At 39.2% G+C, this 23929-nt stretch overlaps 1 protein-coding gene across 2 annotated transcripts in view; it reads left to right on the forward strand.

Annotated features, from left to right (window-relative positions):
* Efhc2 (EF-hand domain containing 2) overlaps positions 1 to 23929 on the forward strand; it is a 200471-nt gene that overhangs the window by 8013 nt on the left and 168529 nt on the right. For both annotated transcript variants that reach the window (XM_017601976.3, NM_001106952.1), the window contains exon 2: positions 20473 to 20661. In XM_017601976.3, the coding sequence (XP_017457465.1) occupies positions 20530 to 20661 (132 nt within the window). In that variant the 5' untranslated portion in view covers positions 20473 to 20529. The remainder of the gene's footprint in view (positions 1 to 20472; positions 20662 to 23929) is intronic.

Below are 23929 nucleotides of genomic sequence, written 5' to 3' on the forward strand. Positions count from 1 at the left end.
TTGTTTATATAGTGGATTACATTGATGGATTTCCATATATTAAATGATCCCTGCATCCCTGGGATGAAACCTACTTGATCATGGTGGATGATCATTTTGATGTATTCTTGGATTCAGTTTGCAAGAATTTTATTGAGTATTTTTTCGTCAATATTCATAAGGGAAATTGGTCTAAAGTTCTCTTTCTTGTCTTTGTGTGGTTTAGGTATAAGTGTAATTGTGGCTTCATAGAAGGAATTGGATGGTGTTCCTCCTGTTTCTATTTTGTGGAATAGTTTGGAGATTATTGGTATTAGGTCTTCTTTGAAGGTCTGAGAATTCTGCACTAAATCTGGTTCTGGACTCTTTTTGGTTGGGAGACTTTCAACAACTACTTCTATTTCTTTGGACTTTATGTGATTGTTTAGATGGTTTATCTGATCCTGATTTAGTTTTGGTACCTGGTATCTGTCTAAAAATTTGTCCATTTCATCTCAATTATCCAGTTTTGTTTACTATAGTCTTTTGTGTTAGGATCTCATGATATTTTTTTAATTTCCTCAGTTTGTAATTATGTCTCCCTTTTCATTTCTGATTTTGTTAATTTGGATACTGTCTCTGTACCCTCTGGTTAGTCTGGCTAAGTGTTTATCTATCTTGCTGATTTTCTCAAAGAACCAGCTCCTGGTTTTGTTGATTCTTTGTATACTTCTCTCTCCCTACATATTCAATATAGTACTTGAAGTCCTAGCTAGAACATTTTGACAACAAAAAGAGGTCAAAGGGATAAATTGGAAGGGGAAAAGTCAAAATATCACTATTTGCAGATGATATAGTATACTTAAGTGAGCCCAAATATTCTACCAGAGAACTCCTAAACCTGATAAACAACTTCATGAAAGTGGTTGGATATAAAAATAACTCAAACAAACCAGTAGTCTTCTACTTAAAAGATAAATAGGTTGAGAAAGAAATTAGGGAAACAACACCCTTCCCAATAGTCACAAATACAAAATACCTTGGTGTGACTCTAACCAAGCAAGTGAAAGATCTGTATGACAAGAACTTCAAGTCTCTGAAGAAAGAAATTGAAGAAGATCTCAGAAGATGGAAAGATCTCTAATGCTCATGGATTGGCAGGATTAATATTGACAAAATGGCCATCTTGCCCAAAGCAATCTACAGATTCAATGTAATCCCAATCAAAATTCTAACTCAATTCTTCATAGAGTTAGAAAGAGCAATTTGCAAATTCATTTGAAACAACAAAAAACCCAAGATATTAAAAACTATGCTCAATAATAAAAGAACTTCTGGAGGACTCACCATCCCTGACCTCAAGCTGTATTACGGGGCAATATTGATAAAAAGTGTATGGTATTGGTACAGAGACAGGCAGGTAGATTTGGCAGGAATAGAATTGAGGACCCAGAAATGAACCTACACACCTATGGTTACTTGATCTTTGACAAAGGAGCTAAAACCATCTTGTGGAAAATAGCATTTTCAAGAAATCCTGATGGTTAAACTGGTTGTCAGCAAGTAGAAGAATGCAAATCAATCCATTCTTATCACCTTGTACAAAGCTCAAGTCCAAGTGGATCAAGGACCTTCACATAAATCCAGATATACTGAAACTAATAGAAGAGAAAGTGGGAAAGAGCTTCAAGCACATGGGCACTGGGGAAAATTTCCTGAACAGAACACCAATGCCTTATGCTCTAAGATCAAGAACCAACAAATGGGGTATCATAAAATTGCAAAGCTTCTGTAAGGCAAAGGACACTGTCAATAGGACAAAACGGCAGCCAACAGATTAGGAAAAGATCTTTACCAATCCTGCATCCAATAGAGGGCTAATATCTAACATATACAGGGAATTCAAGAAGCTAGACTCCAGAGCACCAAATAACCTATTAAAAAATGGGGAACAGAGAATTCTCAACTGAGGAATATTGAATGGCTGAGAAGCACCTAAAGAAATGGTCAACATCCTTAGTCATCAGGGAAATGCAAATCAAAACATCCCTGAGATTCCTTCTCACACCAGTCAGAATGGCTAAGATCAAAATCTCAAATGATAGCAGATGCTGGCGAGGATGTGGAGAAAGAGGAACACTCCTCCATTGTTGGTGGGATTTCAGGCTGGTACAACCACTGTGGAAATCAGTCTGGCTGTTCCTCAGAAAAATAGACATAGTACTACCCGAGGACCCAGCTCTACCACTCTTGGGCATATACACAAAAGATATTCCAACACATAACAAGGAACCATGCTCTACTATGTTCATAGCAGCCTTATTTAAAATAGCCAGAAACTGGAAAGAACATAGATGGTATTCAACAGAGAAATAGATCCAGAAAATGTGGTACATTTACACAATGGAGTATTACTCAGCTATTAAAAACAATATCATGAAATTCATAGGCAAAGGGATGGAACTAGAAAATATCACCCTGAGTGAGATAACCCAGTCACAAAAGAACATACATGGGTATGCACTCACTGATAAGTGGATATTAGCCCCAAACTGGGAATGTCCAAGGTACAATTCACAGACCATATGAAGCTCGAGAAGAAGGAAGACCAAAATGTGGATGTTTCAATGCTTCTTGGAGGGGGGGGAATACTCATGGGAGGAAATACAGGGACAAAGAGTGGATCAGAGACTGAAGGAAAGGCCATCAGAGACGGCCCCTCTTGGGGGTTCCATCCCATATGCAGCCACCAAACCAAGTCACTAGTTTTGATGCCAAGAAGTGCTTGCTGACAGGAGCCTGACACAGCTGTCTCCTGAGAGGCAAATACAGAGGCTGATGTTTGCAGCCAACCATTGAACTGAGAACCGGGTTCCCATTGGAGGAGTTAGAGAAAGGATTGAAGGAGCTGAAGGAGCTTGCATTCCCATAAGAAAAACAGTACCAACCAACCAGAGCTCCCAGGGACTAAACCACCATCCAAAGAATATACATAGATAGACACATGATTCCAGCTGCATATGTAGCAGAGGATGGCATTGTATGGCATCAATAGGCGGAGAAGCCCTTGATCCTGTGAAGACTCAATTCCCCTGTGTAGGAGAATGCCAGAGTATTGAGGTGGGAATGGGTGTGTGGGAGGGGCATTACCCTTATAGAAGTAGGCAGAGGGGGAAATGGGATAGGCCAGAACCAGGAAAGGGATAACATTTGAAATGTAAATTAATAAAATATTCAATTAACAAAAAGATCTAGACAGGTGCAAACACAGCTTGAGAAGATCGTGTCCAGAGTGAACATCTCACTGTTGTCTCCCACTGTTGCTAGGGAAGAAAATAAGCCTTACTTGGGCAGTAATATATAGAAAGGGAAAGGAGAAGTCATTTGCCTGTGTTGCCTAAATAAGCTACATTGCTGTCTTAGATGCTTTGTTGCCGCAGTAAACATCATGACCACAAGCAATACCTTGCACCTTACAGTCCTTCATGAAGGAAAGTTGGTACAGGAACCTGACACCACTGTTTGCTCAGCTTGCTTTCTTATACCATGGTACCTCCCCCTGGTGGGCTGGGCTTTTCCCCATCAATCATTAATCAAAAAAAAATGGCCTAGAGACTTGCCCACAGGCAATTCGTTAAGAATCATTTTCTTAATTGAGTTTCCTCCTTTCAGATGACCCCAGATTGTATCAAGTTGACAAAAACAACCAGAATAATGGCTTTTGTGAAGCTTGGCTTAGCCAAAGTGGCCAGGGCAGCATCCAGATGTTACTATGCAAGTTGAAACTCAAAGCCATTTGTCTGTGATATGGTGAGGGATATTTGTGGGGTAAAAACAAATGGGACAAGGAATGGGAGAAGTCAGCCTAGAGCAAGAGTTGGCTCAAAGCCTGTCCATTCCCCAGAAATCTCATCCTGAGATTGGTCACAGGATCATTCTACCCTGCCCTGGGCTTTCGTATTCCTATGTACATATCCCTGTACCCCTAACTTTTGCTCCTCCCAGGAGGTCATGTACTTCAGTAGACAGGTTAAACTTCCTTTCACCTTATAAAGTCATGTCCAGTAGCACCCGGAATTCTTCCTTATGCAAATGAGGCACCCCCAGCACCCTGACCCTGCTCAATGATGGTTTGTATGCTTGGCCCAAGAAGTGGCACTATTAGGAGGTGTAGCTTTGTTGGAGTAGGTGTGTCATTGTGGGTGTGGGCTTTAATACCCTTGTCCTAGCCGCCTGGAAGTCAGTCATCTGCTAATTTCCTTTGGTAGAAGAGATAGAACTCTCAGCTCCTTCAGCCCCATGTCTTCCTGTACATAATGCCCACCTTGATGATAACGAGCTAAACTTCTGAACCTGTAAGCCAGCCTCAATTAAATGTCATCCTTGTGGGAGTTGCCTTGGTCATGGTTACAAAACCCTAACTAAGACAATGGTGTACAATGAAAGCCCCTACTCACTCGCAGAGGTTTGAGCAGCCTTTGTTCCCCTCATTAAATGAGCTGTCTTACTGAAGCTGTCTCCTGAGAGTCTGTTCTTGTAATACTCAGTTTCCTGAGGTCTCTTCAGCTCCTGGACATTCCTACTTCAATTTCCCTTATCCTCTCAAGGTCTGCTGAATGGAATAGGGTGGGGAGGCAGAACCTGGGTGACAGATATTTATTTTCTCAGTGAGGGATATTTATTTCCTTTTTCATGGTGTCTTGTTTCACATTTGCTGGGAGCAGCAGATAGTTTTTATGCAAGCTTCTCTTGGGGAGAAGTGTTCCTGCAGTGGGACTCCAGAGCTCCCTAGCACAAAATCAAAGGATTTCCTTTGCTATCTCCTCAGGTATATACTGTGCACTACAGCTGCAGAAAGAACAGATGCAGATTTTTAAGTTTGGGAAAGTTGCCCAAAGGAGGGCCAAGTGAGGTGGGCATTTTTACTCGATCCTTACCTAGGCTGCAACATTCTTAATTTTGACCTGGCAGCACCAACATCACAAGTGGCTGGATTGACCACTTGAAAGGCGGATTCTTTGCTGCATTTCTAGTGCTATAACTGGTATCTCAAAGGAGGGGATGTCTAGAACTTACCTGGGTCCTCTGCAAGAGCAGGGGGTGCTCTTAACCTCTGAACCATCTTTCCAACCCCTTTCCTTTTTGTATGTGTCTGAAAATTTTATTTGTAGGTTTCTAGGTAGAAACATTAAAAAATAATACATAGAGGTCATAGATGCCTTTTAATCAGTTTCCTCCAATGACAACATCCTGCAAAATGATGGTATCATATCTCAGTCAGTGTGTTGACATTGATACCATCTGTGATTCTGACTCTAGGGTTTTTTTTAACTTAGCATAATTCTCTGGAGGCTATCCAAGTTTTTTATTATTATTAATTTTTTACCACCCAGCAGTAAACTCAAATATTCTGTGTATGCACCAAAATTTCTGTAATTGTTTGACTGTTGAAGGTTACCTGGGTAGTTTTAGATTTTGGCTATTGGGAATAAAGCTTCTATGAATGTTCATGTACAGGAGTTTGTATAAACAGGTTTTTAAAATATATTTATTTATTGTGTGTGTATGCATGTGTGGGTGCATGAATGCCACAGCACACCTGTTAAAGGATAACTTTTAGGAGCTGATTTTCTCCTTCTACCACATGAGTCCTGGGCATCCAACTCAAGTTCTCAGGCTTGGTTGCAAATGGTTTTACCCACTGAGTCTTCTCATCAGCCTGGAAATGTAAGGTTTCATTTTCCTGAGATAAAGAAGCAAGAGTACAATTCTTGGATCATATAATAATGATTAATTTTATAATGATACTGTCAAACCACTTCTGAGATCAGATACCATATTACATGGCCACTGGTGATGTATATGTGAACTACTTTGCCCACAACTAGGTTAACATTTAGTGTTGCCATTTACTTTAGCTAGTCTGTAAGGATAGCATTACTGTTGGTGTAATTTATTTTGTTGATTTTTGTCAACTTTACACTATCCTGGGCCATCTAGGACCTGGGAACTTCAATTAATAGCATGAGGTCATCAGATTGGTACTTAGGCAAGTTTGTGGGGTGTTTCCTTGGTTAGTGATTGATATGGGAACGACCCAGCCCACTGCAAGCAGTGCTATCACTGGGAAGGTAGTCATGGGTTGTACTAAAACAAAATAAACAAAAAGGCTGAGTAAGCCACAGGGAGCAAGTCAGTAAGCAGCAAATATTTCTCCATGTTCTCTGCTTTTATTCCTGACTCCGGGTTCCTGCCTTGACTTCCTACCCTATCTCCCTTTTGTGATAGATGGTGAATTGGGACATGTAAGCCAGATAAGCCCTTTCCCACACACATTGCTTTTGATCAGAATGTGTTATCATAGCAAATAAATCAAACTACAACACAAAGGATGATACCTCAGTCAGTCTCAAGTGGTTAATGAATTGAATATGCTTCCATGTATTTACTAGTCATCTATAGCTCTACCTTGGTAAAATGTCATCTTTGTGTTTTGGTCATTTTTAATTTTTTTATACTGTTGACTTTTGACAATTCTTTAGGTGGGATGTAGTTTGCATATATCGTCTCAGTCTACAACTTGTCTTTTTCAACCCCTTTAATATTATTTCAATGGACAAAAGTTCCAAATGAATTTTGTTTACATGTGCATATGTGCACATGCATTTATTTGCGTGGACATGCATGGACATCAAAAGACAACTTGTGGGAATCATTTCTCTCCTTTTACCATGTCGGTCCTGAAGATTGAATTCAGGTCATCAAGCTCAGTAGCAAGCTCCTAACCCGTCTCACTGACCTGGCCTATGCTAAGAACTCTCTGTTCAGCCCTACAGCCTAAGACTGTCTTCTTTTTTCTAATAGTTTTACATTTTTAATTAATGTTTATGATTCACTTCGTTAATATTTATATAAGGTATGAGGTTTGGATTCTCAGTTTTCCAGAATCATTGGTAAAAAAAGCCTGAGTTGCTTTTGCATCTTTGTAAAAATTCAGTAGAGCATATGTGTCTTCTGGCATGGCTCTCTGTTCTATTGACCTGTGTCCTCCTGTTTCCTATTGCCATACTATTTTTATAGTTCATGCTACTTAGCAACATTTAATGTCATGGTCAGTGATTGCTTCTACTTTGCCTTTGCTAGGATTTTTCTTTCTATCTTTCTTATTTTTTCCAAAGGATAAGGAAAATAAATCCTCATTCAGATCACATAATGATCTTACTCTGTTAAAACAATGTCCCCGCATGTATCTCAGTGGTGGAACATTTGCCTGGCATACATAAGGTCCTTGGCTCAAGAGAACAAAAACCCATTCTAGAATCTCAAAACAAACTTCTGAAAGCAAGGCTAAGGAAACAAGGGCATTATTCACATTTGGGGAGGGGATTTTTAAATGGACATTGTCATGGGAGAAGGACTTTAGAGGTGGAGACACTAACTAATCAACTACAATGATTTTTTTTTATTTTAACTGACTTTAGGAGAAAACCCTGGAATTACTCTCTTTATTAGCTAGTGCCTTGAGTTGAATTACTTAGAGAGGAAAAAAAATCAGGACATTGGTGAAGATGCTACACTCTCTAGGTCTTGACTTAAATTTTATTTTTTACTTTCCAATTGAAATATATTATTAACTATATAAAACAGTTTTATTGCTATGTTGAATTGATCGCTAATACTCACATGCACATTTTTCTAAGTTAGATTTACAAAGAGGAAAATTTGCTTAAGAATGTTGTAGGATTTTTGGGACATGCCTTTTTTATTTTCACATTTGGATAACTTCTCCAGTGACTATGAGTTTATTAATAAGTAACAGTAGCTTTCATGCTCTTCGGTTCTGAACTCTAACATTTGACAGTTTGTTGTTGTTTTCTCTGGACAATTTGCAATAGTTTCTGAATGACTTCTCTATAAAAATATAAGAGAAAAAATGAGTTTCTAAAACAAATATGACATTAAGGCAGGAAGAAAAATCCACAATCCTATTGGAATAGAAGGAAACTAGTCCAGAATATGATCAGATATGTATGACTAAAACTAATAATTTTTAGATAATTCTATGTCAGACATTAATTAGATGCTGTCATGCAGTGTCTCAGACTTGTAATCCCAGTATTTATTAGCCCAAAGCCAGAAAGATCCTGGATTCCAGACGAGCCTAGAGGCACAGGAAGTCTCTATCTTTAAACTATAAAAAGTAGTTTTTTAAAAAAGTGTTTTTAGGGCAGCAAGATGACTTAGTGGGTAGAGGTGCTTGCCACCATGCTTGTTGTCTTTGCAGTGGTGAATCCTGGGCATTAAATAAAGACTTAGTGATTGTCAATCAAGTGCTATATCACTGAGCTGCATCTAGCCCCTGAAATGTTAAGTATTATCTGGTTTTCTTCAGTTCCCACATTTTTATAACTGGATGGCATAGAAGTGATTCTCTAGAACTGTCTTCTCATATATGCTGAACTTCTAAGGGATCTAGTCTGTTATTTGACCCATCTTTTCCTTTCAAGATCATAGCACTCAATATGCCAAAATGTCAAAAGAACTTGTCAAAAGCAAAAGTGACTATTCAACTCCAGTGAGTTAAACAAAGGAAGAGAGTCTCCTTTCTTGAAACAAAGCACCAAAGAATACAAGAAATGGTGCTGAGGAGATGGCATAGTTGGTAAAGTGCATATAACATGAACATAAGGATGTTGTGCAAACCCCCAGAAGCCTCATGTCTGTAATCCTGGTGCTGAAGAGTATCTCTGGGGTTTTCTGACCAGCTAGTTTAGCTAATTGGTGAGCTCTACGTTCAATGAGAGTTCCCATCTTAAAACAAAATACAACAAAACAAAACTGGAGACATAGATGGGAGAAGGGAGCACAAGCCCCCACCCCTGTTTGAGAGGTATTGGCAGTTGCTGGCTGCTAGGGAAAGTTTAATCCATTTTTTAGGGGTGTGTTCTCTCCTTGGAGGTGGATGGATATGATCAAAATGTATTACATGCATGTATGAAATTCTCAAAGAATACATAGATAAATCAAATTTTTAAAATAAGTTGGAAAAGCCATTGAAGAAGACATCTTATACTAACCTCTAATTTATACATATATAAATATACCACAAATACATTATATGTACATGTACATTACATATACATTACGTGTACATGTGCATATACATATGCCTATATATTACACATACATCACACACATACACACACGCATACACACATATATATATATATACACATATATGTACATATACATATACATATATAGTGTACATACATATACTCCACTCCAAAAAGATGATAAAGAAGAGAAGAAGGAAAGACAGACAGGAGAGAAGAAAAGGAAAGAAGGAAGGAAGAAAGGGGAAGATAAGAGAAGGGAAGGAAGGAAGAAAGGAAAGAAGGAAGGAAGGAAGGAAGGAAGGAAGGAAGGAAGGAAGGGAAGGATGTAAGGCCTGATGATGAGTTTGCATCCTAGATTAATCATCATAACATCAGAAAAATTATTATGACTGTCCTTTGGAATCCCCATTTATAAAATGATGCCACACACTCAGTTTTTCACAGAGATTAAGAAAGGTGAGTGCTGGGGCTGGGGATTTAGCTCAGTGGTAGAGCGCTTACCTAGGAAGCGCAAGGCCCTGGGTTCGGTCCCCAGCTCCAAAAAAAAAAAAAAAAGCTGAGTGCTTCTAGAGTGCCTGGTACAGGACTAGAATTTTTATTAGCCATTATAGCAAAGGAAATGATACTTGCACCTACAGCGATGGGTATCTAGCTTACTTTGCTGTACCTAGTCAGCGGTCAAGTTCACACCACAACCTTATGTAGGAGAGTATTAACTCTCATAGTATCTTTTCAAACATATTTCCTATGCATGTAGGAAATGCTCCTCAATCTAGTTGGGTCTGCCTCTTGTCTCAGAATCATATTTCTTATTCTCCAAGATAATGTCAAGACTCACCTGAAGATTCTTAGTGGAGTCCTTAGAATTTCTATGTCCTTTAGCCATATGCCATTTGTTACACTTGGCTGCCAAGAAGTAAATCTTTAAAAAGAAGTTTTATTTTTTTTTTTAATTTTTTCCTCCATCTTATATTTTGGGTTTAAAAAAAAAAGAAAAAAGAAAGCTCGTGATATATATGCCTGCAAAATAAGCAAAATAATTCCTAAAAAAAGGAAGTTTTATTTAATTTCACAAGTGATTGACTGCATTTGTATCAGGCCCTGTTAATCTGACTGGTTGAGAATAAGACCACTACCACAATATAAAGCAACATTTGAAGCAAGCCTTAATTAAGTATTGGCCAGGTAAATGGGCTCTGGCCAGGTCCATTTCTGGGTTTCCAAAAAATGGGCCTGAGTCATGTTTTACAGGGATTTAAAAAATCAAAACCCATAATTCACCGCATTTCCCATTGGGTCCAATCAGTGGAAAGCATATATCCTAATATACTTCTTGCCTGTGTATCTTTTACCTACATCCAATGAAGGACAGTTATGCATCCTGACATATTTCTTGTCTGTTGTGCCCAGATTTCAGGGTCCCCCAAAACCACCTGGAGCCCAAATCAGTATTCAAAAGCCTTTATTCAGGCTTAAGCTCTGACCCTCAAACTCCTCCAATTCATGCTGAGAGCCCCAACCTCAATTAGTCAGGGTTTTTATACTGGTTTGAGCAGGGAATAGGGGTCTCCAGTCTGGCAGTCACCTCATTTGGCAAGGGGTATTCTGATGCATAGTCAATGATGACTTCAGCCAGTTTGAGCATTTTATCCATAATCTCTGGAATTTTAGACACTTTCCCTCTATTCTCTGATTAACTCGGGCCCAGGGCAATTTCTCCCTGGTATTTTTATTAACTAGAGTTCAAACTGGGAACAAGCTGGAGTCAGCTTACAGATCAGAGTTTCTCCTGTTGCCTGTATTCTTCATTTTCTACTTTTCCAGTAAGTATCCAAGGCCCAATCATGGGTTTTGTGTTTCTATGGTTCTCAGAATTCAGAGGTTGGTATTGAGATCTTAGGATTAATAGTTGAACAGCATTGACTCCTTGTCTGACAAAAACAACTATTAATATTACAGGGGCCAAATGTGAGGGTAAGCAATAACTAATAAAGGGCCTGCTAGGACTGAAATCAAGGTGATCAGTCAGGAGGACCAGTTTGAACAGATTTTTATTCCATCACTGTGTCTATTTTCTTTCTAGTTCTCTGTCCTGTAATCTCTCAGCTCAGCCATATTTTCTCTGACTATGCCTATGTGGTCTTTGTAGATGCAACATTCTTCTCCTGAGGTAACGCAGAGATCCCCTTGTTGTAGGAGCAATAGTTCCCTCCTGTTCTGTAGTACTACTTTAGCTAGAGATGAAAGTAACTCTCCAGAGCTGTCATGGATTTTTCGAGCCTCTGAACACCATCTGTAGCCAGTGGAGAGATGTCCTCAATGTCCAGATGTGGATCTGTAAGCTAAATATGAGTATAATGTACCCAGGGGGAGATCCCATCAACCTTGAGGGCAGTGGGCCTAGTCAGGACAACGTAGGGTCCTTTCCATTGAGGCTCCAAGGTCTCTCCTATATCTCTGACTGAATATCACCTGTCCCATGGGTGATAGTTGTATAGACTGGAAGGACATATAGATGGACAGCCTCATATATGCCCTTCAGGTGAGGTCAGAGTTCTTTTTGTATGTGGGCTATGATTTCAATAGAGTTAAGTAAATGGAGACCATCAACTTCAGCTAGCAGTTCTGCTTTCTGATTAGGTAGGATGGGAGTGGGGTCTTCCAAACATAATCTCATAAGGGGTCAGGCCCAAGGTATAGGACGTACTACACACCCTACAAAGGGTGAAGGGGAGGAGAGCCACCCAGTCCCCACCAGCCTCCATAGTTAATTAAGTGAGAATCTCTTTTAGAGTTCTAGTTATCCTTTCTACCTAGCCTGAACTTTGGGGCCTGTAAGCACAGTGTAATTTCCTCTCTGCCCCTATGGCCTTGGTCATTCCCTGTGTTACCTGAATGGCAAAGGCTGGTCAATTGTTAGTAGATCTCCTTTTTCCTTGGGTTGGTTATCTGCATTTGTGGATTTGCAACTCAAGCATTTGGAGGCAATTTGTTCTATTTGGGGCCTAAAGTTGAGGATTTTATGTGTATATGCCTAAGTAGATCTTTGGTCCATCTAGTGCCTAAATGAGTGGTTTGATGCATGTGCTAGAGTAGGTCTTTTTCCAATTTCTTAAGCAGGATCAGTTTGCAATCTCCTGTGAGCCATCATTCCTCTTTATTCTGAGTCACAGGCAATCAATCAAGTTCAATTCCTCTTTAGTATATAGGAGCTTTTCTGGTAAAGTGGGTGGAGTGCTATGGGTTTTGTAATTGCGGGGTTAGAGCAGTTATAGGGTCCAAGGCAGCCTCTTTGGCAGCCTGATCTGCCCTCTGATTGCCCCATGGCTCAGCGGTGTCTGCCTTTTGATGGCCTGGGCAATGTATAATAGCTAATTTCTTGGGGAGCCATAAGGCTGCCAGCAGGTCTAAGATCTCCTGTTTGTTCTTAGTAGTCTCTTTTTCTGCAGTAAGTCTCTTTCTTGTTAGCTCCATGGATGTGAGTAGTTGCAAAGGCATACATAACTGCTGTCTGTTTAGATGCTAATCCTATTATCTTTTCCCAATTTCAAGGCTTTGGTCAGAGCAATGAGTTTGACCTTCTGTGCCAAAGTGCCTGTTGGCAGGGCAGTAGCCCAGATGGTTTCTATCTCTGACACTGTGGTCACCCCCACATACCTCCATCTCTCACAAAATTGCTCCCATTGGTATACTAGGTGATGTCTGCATGTGGTAGCAGCTGGTCTGTCAAGTCCTTCCTGGGCCTGTGGACCTGACTCAGTTTCCCAACACAAGCCCTGGGTTAGGTAGCAAGGATGCTGGGTTAAGGACAGTGCTTGGAATGAAGTGAATGGGTTTCCATGGTAGGGGGTATTAAGCAGCAGGCTTTGGTAATGGGTCATGTGTGCATTACTCAGATCCTCTTGGTGGCATTGTGGGAGTGACTTATAATTGTTACCCCTGAGTGAATTTGTCAGAATACTTGACTAATAAGGATATGGCTGCAATTATTCTCAAACAAGGGGGCCATCCAGAGGCCACTGGGTCAAGTTTCTATGACAGGTAGGCCACAATCGATTCCAGGGGTCCAATGTCTGGTTAAAGATCCCTTATCTACATTGATTCTTTAGAAGCTTTGGCTTCCCATCTTGTGGATCACTTGCCTTTTTTAGTTGCTAGGTGGCAAAGCTGATGGCTTTTCTTGGGAGTCTGCTGATGTGGGCAAGAGAATCTTGGCCAGATTGCTAGTCAGATGTTTATTGGTGGTGGTCATGGCCCACAGTTGCTTTTGATGTAAACTCCCCACTCCCACCCCTGCTACTGCTAGCAATTCCTCCAATGTCTTATCTGCTAACCCATTTATTGTCTGCAATTTGTGCCTGATATCAGGCCCTGCCTGGCTCACAAAGACTATCATGAACCCTGATTTATTTTCTGGTGCCTTTGGATCTAAGGGTGTATAAATATGGTAGGCCTCCAGAAGGCTGCAGGCAATTCTGTTTTTTCTTGTTACATGCTACTAACTTTAGCCAAATCAGTGGGTTGTTATGCTGCTGCTGGGAGACCCCCTCATTAGAGTATGGTGGTAGACCCAGAGCCTCTCCTTACCTCCTACCATGTTGTAGTCCCAGTCAGATCTGATCAGTAGGAAACCCTAGCATCTATTAGGACAGGGTCAGCAGTGGGAGTCCCATTGGCACCTGAAACCAGTTTCTGAGCTTCTGTCAGGATTATCTCCTTCTTTTCTGTAGTGAACAGGATCTGTAAAACCTGCTGGCAATCATCCCATGTGGGCTGATGGATAAAAATAGCAGAATCCAATAAATCTATTAGGGGTATGGGCTTCTCTGAGAATTTGGGGTTCTGAAGCTCAAAAATGTATAGGTAAATATTGGAAAAATGGATAATATTGCATCAGCTGTTTTCAGCTTCATTCCTGGGACCTAGGGCCCTAAAGGAAAGGGCAATTGAGTCAGCAATTGAACAGGTTTTCTCTGTTCTCCTTGTATGGGGTTGGCTCCCCAAGGAGGCAGCCTCAGCTTCCCAAGGCTGGATTCAGAGGTTGTTTGGGGCTCCTTGGTGGAGACTCTGGTATGGGGAGGTAAAAAGAGGGCTTCTTCCTCTGTAAAAGAGAGCCCTGTAAAACAGGATAGAAATAGGTGGTAGGTTTAGTTTCAGTTTTCTGTTTCTTGCAATTTTTCTGGTGGCCAGCCAACATTAAAAGTTGGCCATTAGTTCCTACAAAAAGTAGTTAGTTGGTCCTTCTTAATATCTAACCCTAAATTTTTGGCCCTAATTTTAACGTCCTTAAAGTGGTCCAGAAAAAGAATTAGGGAGGTAGTTTGAGTCTGCTTCATCACTTCAGTCAAAAGAATACAGGTCAGGCAGACAACAAAGAGGAACACAAAGAACAATAATATACTTAGTCCTCCTGGGGGTCTGGAGGCAAAAAAAAAAAAGAAAAAGTGAGACATTGTGCAGGCAGAGTGACCCACTTCATCTCCTCAAATTCATGAGAAGGATTCAATCCCTTACATGTGGGTCTGGACCATCTCCCAAGTTGCATGCAGGCTGTGCAGGGTGTCTGCTTAGACCTTAGACCACTTGCAGACTAACTCATACTAGAGAAAAAGTGCCTTTAACAAAGAAGACAGTAGAGTACAAAAGACACTTATCAGTGCTGTATGAAGGCTTAATGGGTTGGGGATCCTGGTGGCAGTCTCAGGGATTCTGGCAAGTCCCAGATTTCAGGGTCCCCCAAAACCACCTGGAGCACAAATCAATATTCAAAAGCCTTTATTCAGGCTTAAGCTCTGACCCTCAGACTCCTCCAATGCAACACATTCATGCTGAGAGCCCCAACCTCAATTAGTCAGGGTTTTTATACCTGTTTGAGCAGGGAGGTAGGGGGTCTCCAGTAGGAAACTAAAGTGATATAAAATACTCATTGTATTACTTATAATTTTAAAAGAACTGGATGTCATTGGACATACCTGTAATACTAGCACTTGAAAGCCTGAGGAGCATCTCAAGTTCAGGTCACCCTAGGATACATATTGTGTTAAAACATTTCAAAATATATATTTGGAGAAGAGAAAAAAATTAACACTTAGTAACTGTGGGCCTAGGAACTGGTTCTTTTTATTATTATTTTTAATTAAAATAATTTATTCATGTGTCTGGGTATTTTTGCCTACATTTGTGTTTGAGTACCATATGCCCAAGGAGGCCAGAAGAGGGCTTCAAAACTGAACTGGGGTTATAGATGGTTGTGAACTGCCATGTGGAATCAAAACCTGATTTTCTGTAAGAGCACCCAGTGATCTGAACCACTGTGTAATCTCTTCACTTATTCTTATTATCATTTAAATTTTTTATTGGTTATTTTATTTATTTCCATTTCAAATTTTATCCCTATTATTATAATTTTTAATTGGAAGTCTAATTCATTTCTTAAAAAAAAAAAAACCAAGAAAACAAAATCAGTGCTATTAGACAGCCACAATCCCAGATAATCTCTCAGTCCTAAACATGGTCCTATAAAGAACTTTTTCTTATTCTCAATTTAGAGATGCTAAAGAAAAGGGCCTCTAGAGAATAGAAAGTGCTTCTGGGGGATATGGTGTATGCATAGCCAAACTTGAATGGGAATGGCATCAAATGCTTATTTTCTGTTTTATTCTTTATATTACTAAGTTTATGCCTTCAGACTCCGGTTCTGCTCTATTTCCCAGAATTCCAAATGTTTGTATTCAATGTAAAGTGGTCTAAGCCACTTTAAAGTGTGTACACACTTCTGAATGTGTACAAGGAGAGAACAGGTGACAACATCCAATCACCTCCATCTGAAAATAAGCCACAACTTACGTTCTATTGACTCAATAGATTTTTTTTGTTGAATCTGTGCCAGGCCCTGTCATCCTTATTTTCAGGAATTAAGAAATCTAGTATGAAACACAAGGACATCAATAGATTACTATTACATAATACACTAAGTACACAGATGGATATCTAGAAATTATGGACATGAAGCTGTGGCTCATTTGTTGCATGGATGAATCCGTAGAAATCCTGTGTAATTTTTCTGTTTCTCTTTATACTGTTTAAGATAACTGACCAGAAATGATTAGTCAGACACAGTTTATAGTCATCTGAAAGTCTTTATTCCAGTCAGCTGGGACTGCACCCAAATGTTCCACAACCTAGGTGTGACCACAGTATCCAGAACATCAGAACATGTGGTTGTAAAAGGCAGCTTCAGGGGCCTTCATAGAAGTAAGTAGATTGAAACAAGCGGTTTCACAGAAGCTGAGAAAAGAAGTTAGCTGGAGGCTTCCACACAAACAGGCAGAAGCTTAGATAAGTTGGTCAGGACATCCTCACCTTTGTTTCTTGGAATAGAGTTGGGTAGTTTTCATGGGATTCCCCATGAAAGAGATCAGATTCCAGTTAAACTTGAAATGGCCTCAGCAAGAATACAAGATGGAGGAACCACTGCACTCTCTTGTCCTCTCACCATACCACTACTGCTTTCAAGGACAAAGATCCTCATGATCTGTGTTTTAGGTACTTATGTCTTGCCTTGGAAATACTAGTGGGAGTTAGTGGGTCGGTATGTAAAATGATTTAAAGATAGGGTGACCTTCATGACATCTGTAGAAAATCTATGCAAGAACAGAATATTCTGCTTCTAGCAGCCAGGAAAAACTTCAATAAGAGATGGTGTTTTGACAATCTTTTATTTATTTCTTACATTCTTCTGGGCTTGGGTTATTTTAAGGAAATTATAAATACTAGAAAATCAAAAGTTTTGATTTGCAATATCTTACCTAGAATAATTTCAAAAAGACAAAACAAAAACATATGGCTCACAGGATATTTTGTCCTGTGACTCTGCAAAGAGCATTTTCATCAAGGTTGTGACTATCTCTTTGTTGACAAATTTAGGGTGAAGTCTCAAGGCTCATTTTCACCTGGGCATTTAACCAAGTTAATCATGCCCTCCTTCAAATGCTGTCTTTCCAGTTTCCATGACACTAAACCTTCCTGTTTTCTTTCTGTCTTGCAGATGGTCCTTTTTGGTCTTCTTTGCTAATTCTATACCATCTCCCTGAATTGTAACACGGGGATATTTTAAACTTTAAATTTCTATCTTGAATTTCTTTACTGCACCATCATTCAATCCAGTATTAGACTGCCTAAATACTAGACATCAGCTGTCATGTGTCACATTTTTATACCTAGCTTTAAACTCTTCTTTAGACTTCAGACTCACCATCACCTGCTAATTAACATTTTTACATGCTTTTCTCAAACTTAACATAGGCAAAACAGAACTCTGGATTCTTGTGTGACTTTTGGGTTTTGTTTAATATCCCAGGATGTAAAGCTCCACATGTCCATTTTCCCAGGCCAAAATATTTGTACTTATTAGCCATGTGCCTATATTTCTGTATCTCTTATCTAATCTAGCCATACATTAACCCTTTATGCTCTATATTTTCATTGTTTTTACTTCCAGGCATCTGCTTTGGTCCACCCTGGTTCCAATGCACCCAGTGTAGTTGTTTTGTAGTTCTGTGCCTATATCTAATGTAGGGGGTTGGGTGGAAGCATGTTTATTTTGGCTCATAGCTTCTGAAAGCCATTTAGTGGAGCTCATAGCTTTATTTATATTTATTTATGAGGAGGTGGGGTATAGTATTATGCAGTAGCACATGTCTGCAGGTCAGAGAACTGGAGTTTTATGGATTAAACTCAAGTTCTCAGGGTTGATGGCAAGCACCTTTACTGTCACACCTCCAAGTCACATTATTATCTCCACCTTGTGTGTTCAGTTAGTGCTCTATTGGCCCATGTAAAGCTAGATTTATGTGGTATCTGGCAAGGTAAGGCCAAACAGAAAGGTAGGGTAGCATGAAAATCTAAAGTACAGGAATGAATGGTGGGAGAAAGCACTGTTAGGGAGGGCAGATTGCTTGAAGATGGCAGGTGGGAGGGTGTGAAGACTGTGACAGAGGAAGATTCTTGGTCAGAGGAGGCTTTGCCTGTCTGTGATGTCTAACACTTGAATATCTTTAGGTTTCTCTACACAGGAATCCACAGGGAAGTGAAAGCTGTTAGCTCCTGCACCAGATTCACAAATGAACCCGTAGTTCAAGGAGAGGCAGTTAGACACCGAGTATGCAAACTGCTAACTAATTGTAGCCACTCTTGATTCCTTGGCAGTGTGGGTTTTTACCATCTTCTGTGCAATGTCTTTTCAGCATCCTCATTCTATATTTCCTAGCACCTTTGTTATGCCAACATACACATGAAACAACACAGCCTCTGAGGGTTATATTGCTTCTAAGATGACTGTTTTCTTGACCCAAGTTCCTGTTCTTCTCTTGGGTGATTTCTTATGATATGGCCTCACTCTGTAGCCTAGGATGATCTGGAAGTTGCCATGTAGCTCAGGCTGGTCTCAAACTGTAGTCTCGCAAATGCTGGGATTATATATGACTTACCATGCCCAGCTTCTCTTAGTTTCTTCAACATATTTCTGTGGCATTTGCCTCAGGGAGTCAGGGATTGCCAAACTTTGCCATCATGCAAGTCATCTTCAAGATTAAAAATAAAGCATCTACAGTACATCCACAGTCCAACAAATCCATTATATAATTAATACTTCTTTGCCAATTGAATCCCAGTAAAACTAAATATTTAAAGTGGAAACTAGATCCACTTTATAAAAGTCAAAGATTATAGTAAGAAAAGGGTAAGCCAAAATGGTGTTTTTACATTGGATGTTATGAGTCTAAGGCCTGCTTTTGGTGGTTGTAATTAGAGAAATACACCAGAAGCTCAAAATTAAGTCAGCATTTTGCTATCAAACTGAGACTTTACTCTCCCTTCATAGAAAGGAAGAAGATAGAATGGAAGTCTCCACCATCATACTTGGAAGTAGGACCTCAATGTTTGTATGCAGGGATTTTTCTTAATTTTAAAATAATTTTAATAATATATTTTTTTCTTTGAAAATTTCATATAAATATTTTAATTAATTTATCAATTCACTTTACATCCTGATTCCTGACTCCCCTTCTAGTCCCCCCTTACACTGTCCTCCCCTCACACCCCCTCCTTGAATCCTTTTGGTGTCATATCTAAGAAGCTATTACTAAATCTAAGGGTATGACTGGCAATTAGTCTATGACAGATAGCTGAGATTTGCCCAAAGCCATAACCCTGGAGTCTACATAACTCAGCACCGAGTGGGTGTTTACATGATATTTATAAGAAAGATGAAAATATGGTAGGGCATTACTTGACTCTTGAGGAAAGTGGACTTTATATAGAACATGATGAGGGGCATGACTCTGTATTGGCCCCAAGGTGCCTTACAAACTGAGAAAATGATCAGATCAAAGGGGAGGATACATGTGGTCACTTTGTGAAGTTATGTGGGTCAAGTTAACAAGTGAGGCCTTCCAACAATGGCAGGGGCTTTTGGATTGTGGAAACCAGGATCCATGCTACATGTATGAACCATTAGGAAAGCTTTTTAGGGGAAGGGAGGTTATGACTTAATCTTTATAGTATATTACCAAGAATATGGCCTGATTCGTTGACCACCTTACTGAAAGAGATTTTCAAGGTATTTCAGTATTTGGCTTTCTACATTATGGACCTTCTTGGATATTCTATTCCAGTGCACCTTCCTTTCAAACTTGAACTTGGCTTCTGCTTTACTAGACTTTTCCATCTATTCCTATCTATTGGTCTTCACACTCAGAAATGTTCCTCTCATTGTCTTGCTTGGAGTATAGTCCTATCTCTTCTCTGCCTGATTTACCTCATCCTCTAACCCCTGAGTCATCTTTATCAACTCTTGGCATTACTTGTGCCTTCTCTCTGTCCACATCACTAAAAACTGGTGGGAGGCAAGGTTTCACAATTAAGAGAATGTCAGCTTTGAAGAATTTTCTTTTATATTAATGTTGACGAGGAAAAGATTTTGTTTTCTGTTTTGGTAAATGTAATTTTTAGGCTTCTGTGAAAAGCAGTGGCTTTCTTCTCTTAAATAATTAGGTTTTTTCTGTTTTGCATTCTTTGCAAATAAGTAAAGTAGTCCAATTAGCAAACCAGTGTTCTGAATCTTCACTTACACTAATCATTCTGAAATATTGTAAATAGCATGGAATATTAGCTTTATTCTTTCTGCTTTTCAAAGTTTTAAATTAATTAAAATAAACTGAATTTAAAATGTGGCCCAAATTTATGGATAGAGATTACCCATAGTTACTTGACATTTCATGTACGTTTTGTGATGGGAAAAAAATCTATTTATATTAGAAAAGTCTTTATTGCAAAAAAATAAAAAAGAGTAACTTTGGCCATTTTTATTTACTATTATTGTCTTTTGTACTCACAGATAGGAAAGGAGAAGTTCCATAGGTCTCAACATTGGGGCTTTTGCAACAATGTCAGGATGCTCGTGAGTGAGGATAAGCCTGGAATAGGTGGAGATCTACTACCTGGGCAAAAGATAAAGCCTAAACACAGCGTATTTCCCAAAGGAGATGGAACCGATGCGCCATCCTGGGTTGCTTTTGATAAGCAGGTAAGTCACATGACATTAGGGAGACATTCAAATGTCAAGTTTTACATGTAGATGTGAGAAAACAGCACCTTTAATATTGTATATTAAGGTTCTTTACACTTTTGGCTTTTATACATATTTCCTTTGTGCATAATATTTTTCAATTTTTTTCTAAGTAGATAAATAAAAGTGTGCACAATTGGCCCTCTGTGTCAACAGGGTCCATAGATATGGATTCAACCAACTTGCAGTCATAAACATTTAGGGTGGGGTGGTCTATGTTGAGTGTATGTGGACATTTTTGTTTGGTGTCATTCTCTAAACTATTTCCTTGGCAACTAATTCCATAGGATTACATTGCATTAGGTATCATAGGTTGTTCAGAGAGATGAATTAGAATATACGAGGCTATGTGGAAGTGTTATGCATACATTATTTATGTAATGGACTCCAATATCCTTGTGTATTTCTGGAACAAATTCCATGTGGATACCAAGGGATGACTATATATTTAGGATGTATGACGTGTGTTTTTGGAATATGTACACACTGTGGAATGGCTAACTCAAGCAAATTAACATGTGAATTACTTCAGACTTTTCTGTAGCTTGAAGTTGTTTTTGTTTGTCTGTTTTGTTTTTAAAGACAGGGTATCATCATGTAGCCCTGACTGGTGTAGAACTAACCATATAGACTAGGTTATATAGTCTCAAACACCATATAAGCCAATTTGGCCTGCCTTTGCTTCCAAAGTGCTGGATTAGAGGTGTAAGTCACCCTACCCAGTTAAGAGTGCTTAAAATCTACTCTCTTGGTAAGTATATAGTACATTAATATTACCTGTAATTGCTGTGCCATGCGATATATATCTAGAACTTATTCTTTCCATTCAGCTTTGATTTTGTATCCTTTAGACAAGGCTACTTCCTGCTTAGCCTTAGACAAAAACATTCAAGAGCAGAGGCACCCTAAACAAAGAAAAATTATCTTTGCTGTATTGTTTCTGACAGGGCACTTTTGTTGTAAGGTATCAGATACTTATTTTTTCCAACTAGTGCATATCAACCTTCATCTCCTGTCTTTCTCTACATAGGAGTATCTAAGAGTCAGGTGAACCATGCCATTTTGGTCATTAACTAACCTTGTATGTTCTAAATGAGGCATTAAATAGGACTTGAAAAATATGTTTTCTTTGTTGCACACTAAATGAAGTTCTCCATCCCTAATGACTGTAGTGTGAGCTGATGAGAATTGTTAAAGTAAAAGAAAGATGCACCATTATTACTCAAAGCCTCAAACTCATTTATATGGAAAGGTTGGTCTTGGAGTCCTGATCCTTCTGCTCCTGTCTTCTGAGGGATGGATTACATATGTGCACCATTACACCTGGCTTATGAATTTTTAAGGTACATGTTTGCAAAGAATGCACACAGAGATACAACCAATAGCTGAATAAAGGGGGAATGCAGTTTGTTTCCTTTCATCTATTTTTCTCTCTCCCACTCTAATGATAGGGACTAAACCCATGTTCTTAAACTTGTTAGGCAAGCACTCTGCCATTGACCATAGACAACATCAGCATTTTAGTATCTATAGTAGGGACAAAGATCAAAGGAAAGAAACCCAACAGAAGCAGGTATTTTCTATAGGGCAGATTATGGATGTACCATGTTTATAACAATTCTGAATCACAGCTTCATGCTTTGTTCTCTAAAATGAACTTGTTATATTATCTTAGACCCTCCCTGTAAATTGAAAAGAATTCAGGACTAGATAAAGATTTCAAATCACAATATGCTCAATTTATCAAGTGATTATTTTTTAGTATGTTTAACATGGACCAGTTGGCAATACTTTGATTCTAATCAAAATGTCCTGAAATATGGTAGAAGGGACACATTCCCATGTCATCTGTGATATTATCCATCAGTTAAAGCTCATGTTATTTGAAGCCCAGTTTTGATACTTATAAGAGATGTAACAGACCACAGGGAGGCTTCTTCCCTGGGAAAGCAGATTGGTTTTCAACATGGGCCAATATTTCCTTAATTTTTTTCATGTCTGGCTCTCTGGTAGACTTAAAGCTCAAAAACAATTTCTGGGCTGACTGACTTGGAGCAGTTATGCATGGGTTCCTGCAGTTCTGTACTTTATAGATTATTTAATTTTTAAGGGCCAAAGAAAATATTCTATTTTTACTTCTTAAGTAAAAAGGAGTTTGATGACAATATTTTAAATCCAGTATGGAAAGAGTAATATAGCCTGCACCATTCTCTTGCATGTAACTTTGAAAATGCTCTTTATTTCATATTTTGTCAATATTTAATAATGCTTTTCAAGACAAACTTTCACTTCTGTAAGTACTTATAAAATTATGTAGACAAGTTCATGAAGGTGGAATTATAGTAGCTACAGACTGCATGAGACAATGAAGAGCTTGCTCATTTCAGATCTGACTAAATACACATCATTACATATTTTGTTGATCAACAACAATTAAATATTCATTGAGCTTTAAATGAGACTCTAAGGCTATGAGATATTAATGTGCCCTGACAAGATTGTGAGCTACCCAACAGATCCTAGTTAATATCCAGAGCAAATCATAAAGTGCTTCCTCCATTAGTGGCCCAGCAAAACAAGTCAACACCTGTTAATCATTTGTTTTCTTAAAGTGAGACACTTTAAACATGTTTCCAGCTTTTCAAATAGCTCTTTATCCCAGGGTTATATGTAAAGTTATACTCTCAAGTAATACAAAGTAGAACTGAAGGCAGTTCTTTGGAGGCCACATTCAAGTGAGTATCTGTAGTAAATGTTATTGCTGCCCACCCAGGTCTATATTAGGAAGTATGTTTCCAGCCCCTAGCTGCAGTGACTGCTTTTCCATACTTACAATCCTCTCTGGAGCCTTGCCCATGCTGATGGAAGTTGAAGCACCCAGACATATTCCAGCCCTTCCCTAGGAGCTGACAAGATTAATCAAAGCCAAGGGCTTCTGCTTCATTCTCTCAAGGTGAGACAATTATGTGCAATGACCCAGGCTCCCTTGTGTTGTCAGGGCAGTGTTCAACATGCTTTATGAATGCATACTTGCTTGGCTTATTTCCCCTTCTTTTGGTGCTTTTATTCAGTCCTTAAAAATCCCTCTCAAGAGGATTGAAAGAGCTGAAGGGGCTTGCAACTCCGTAAGAACAGCAATGCCAACCAACCAGAGCTTCCAGGGACTAAACTATTACCCAAAGACTGACCCAGGAACTGACCCAGGGCTCCAACTGCATATGTAGCA

This window comes from Rattus norvegicus, chromosome X (genome assembly GCF_036323735.1).
Source record: "Rattus norvegicus strain BN/NHsdMcwi chromosome X, GRCr8, whole genome shotgun sequence".
Classification (NCBI taxonomy): Eukaryota; Metazoa; Chordata; class Mammalia; order Rodentia; family Muridae; genus Rattus; species Rattus norvegicus.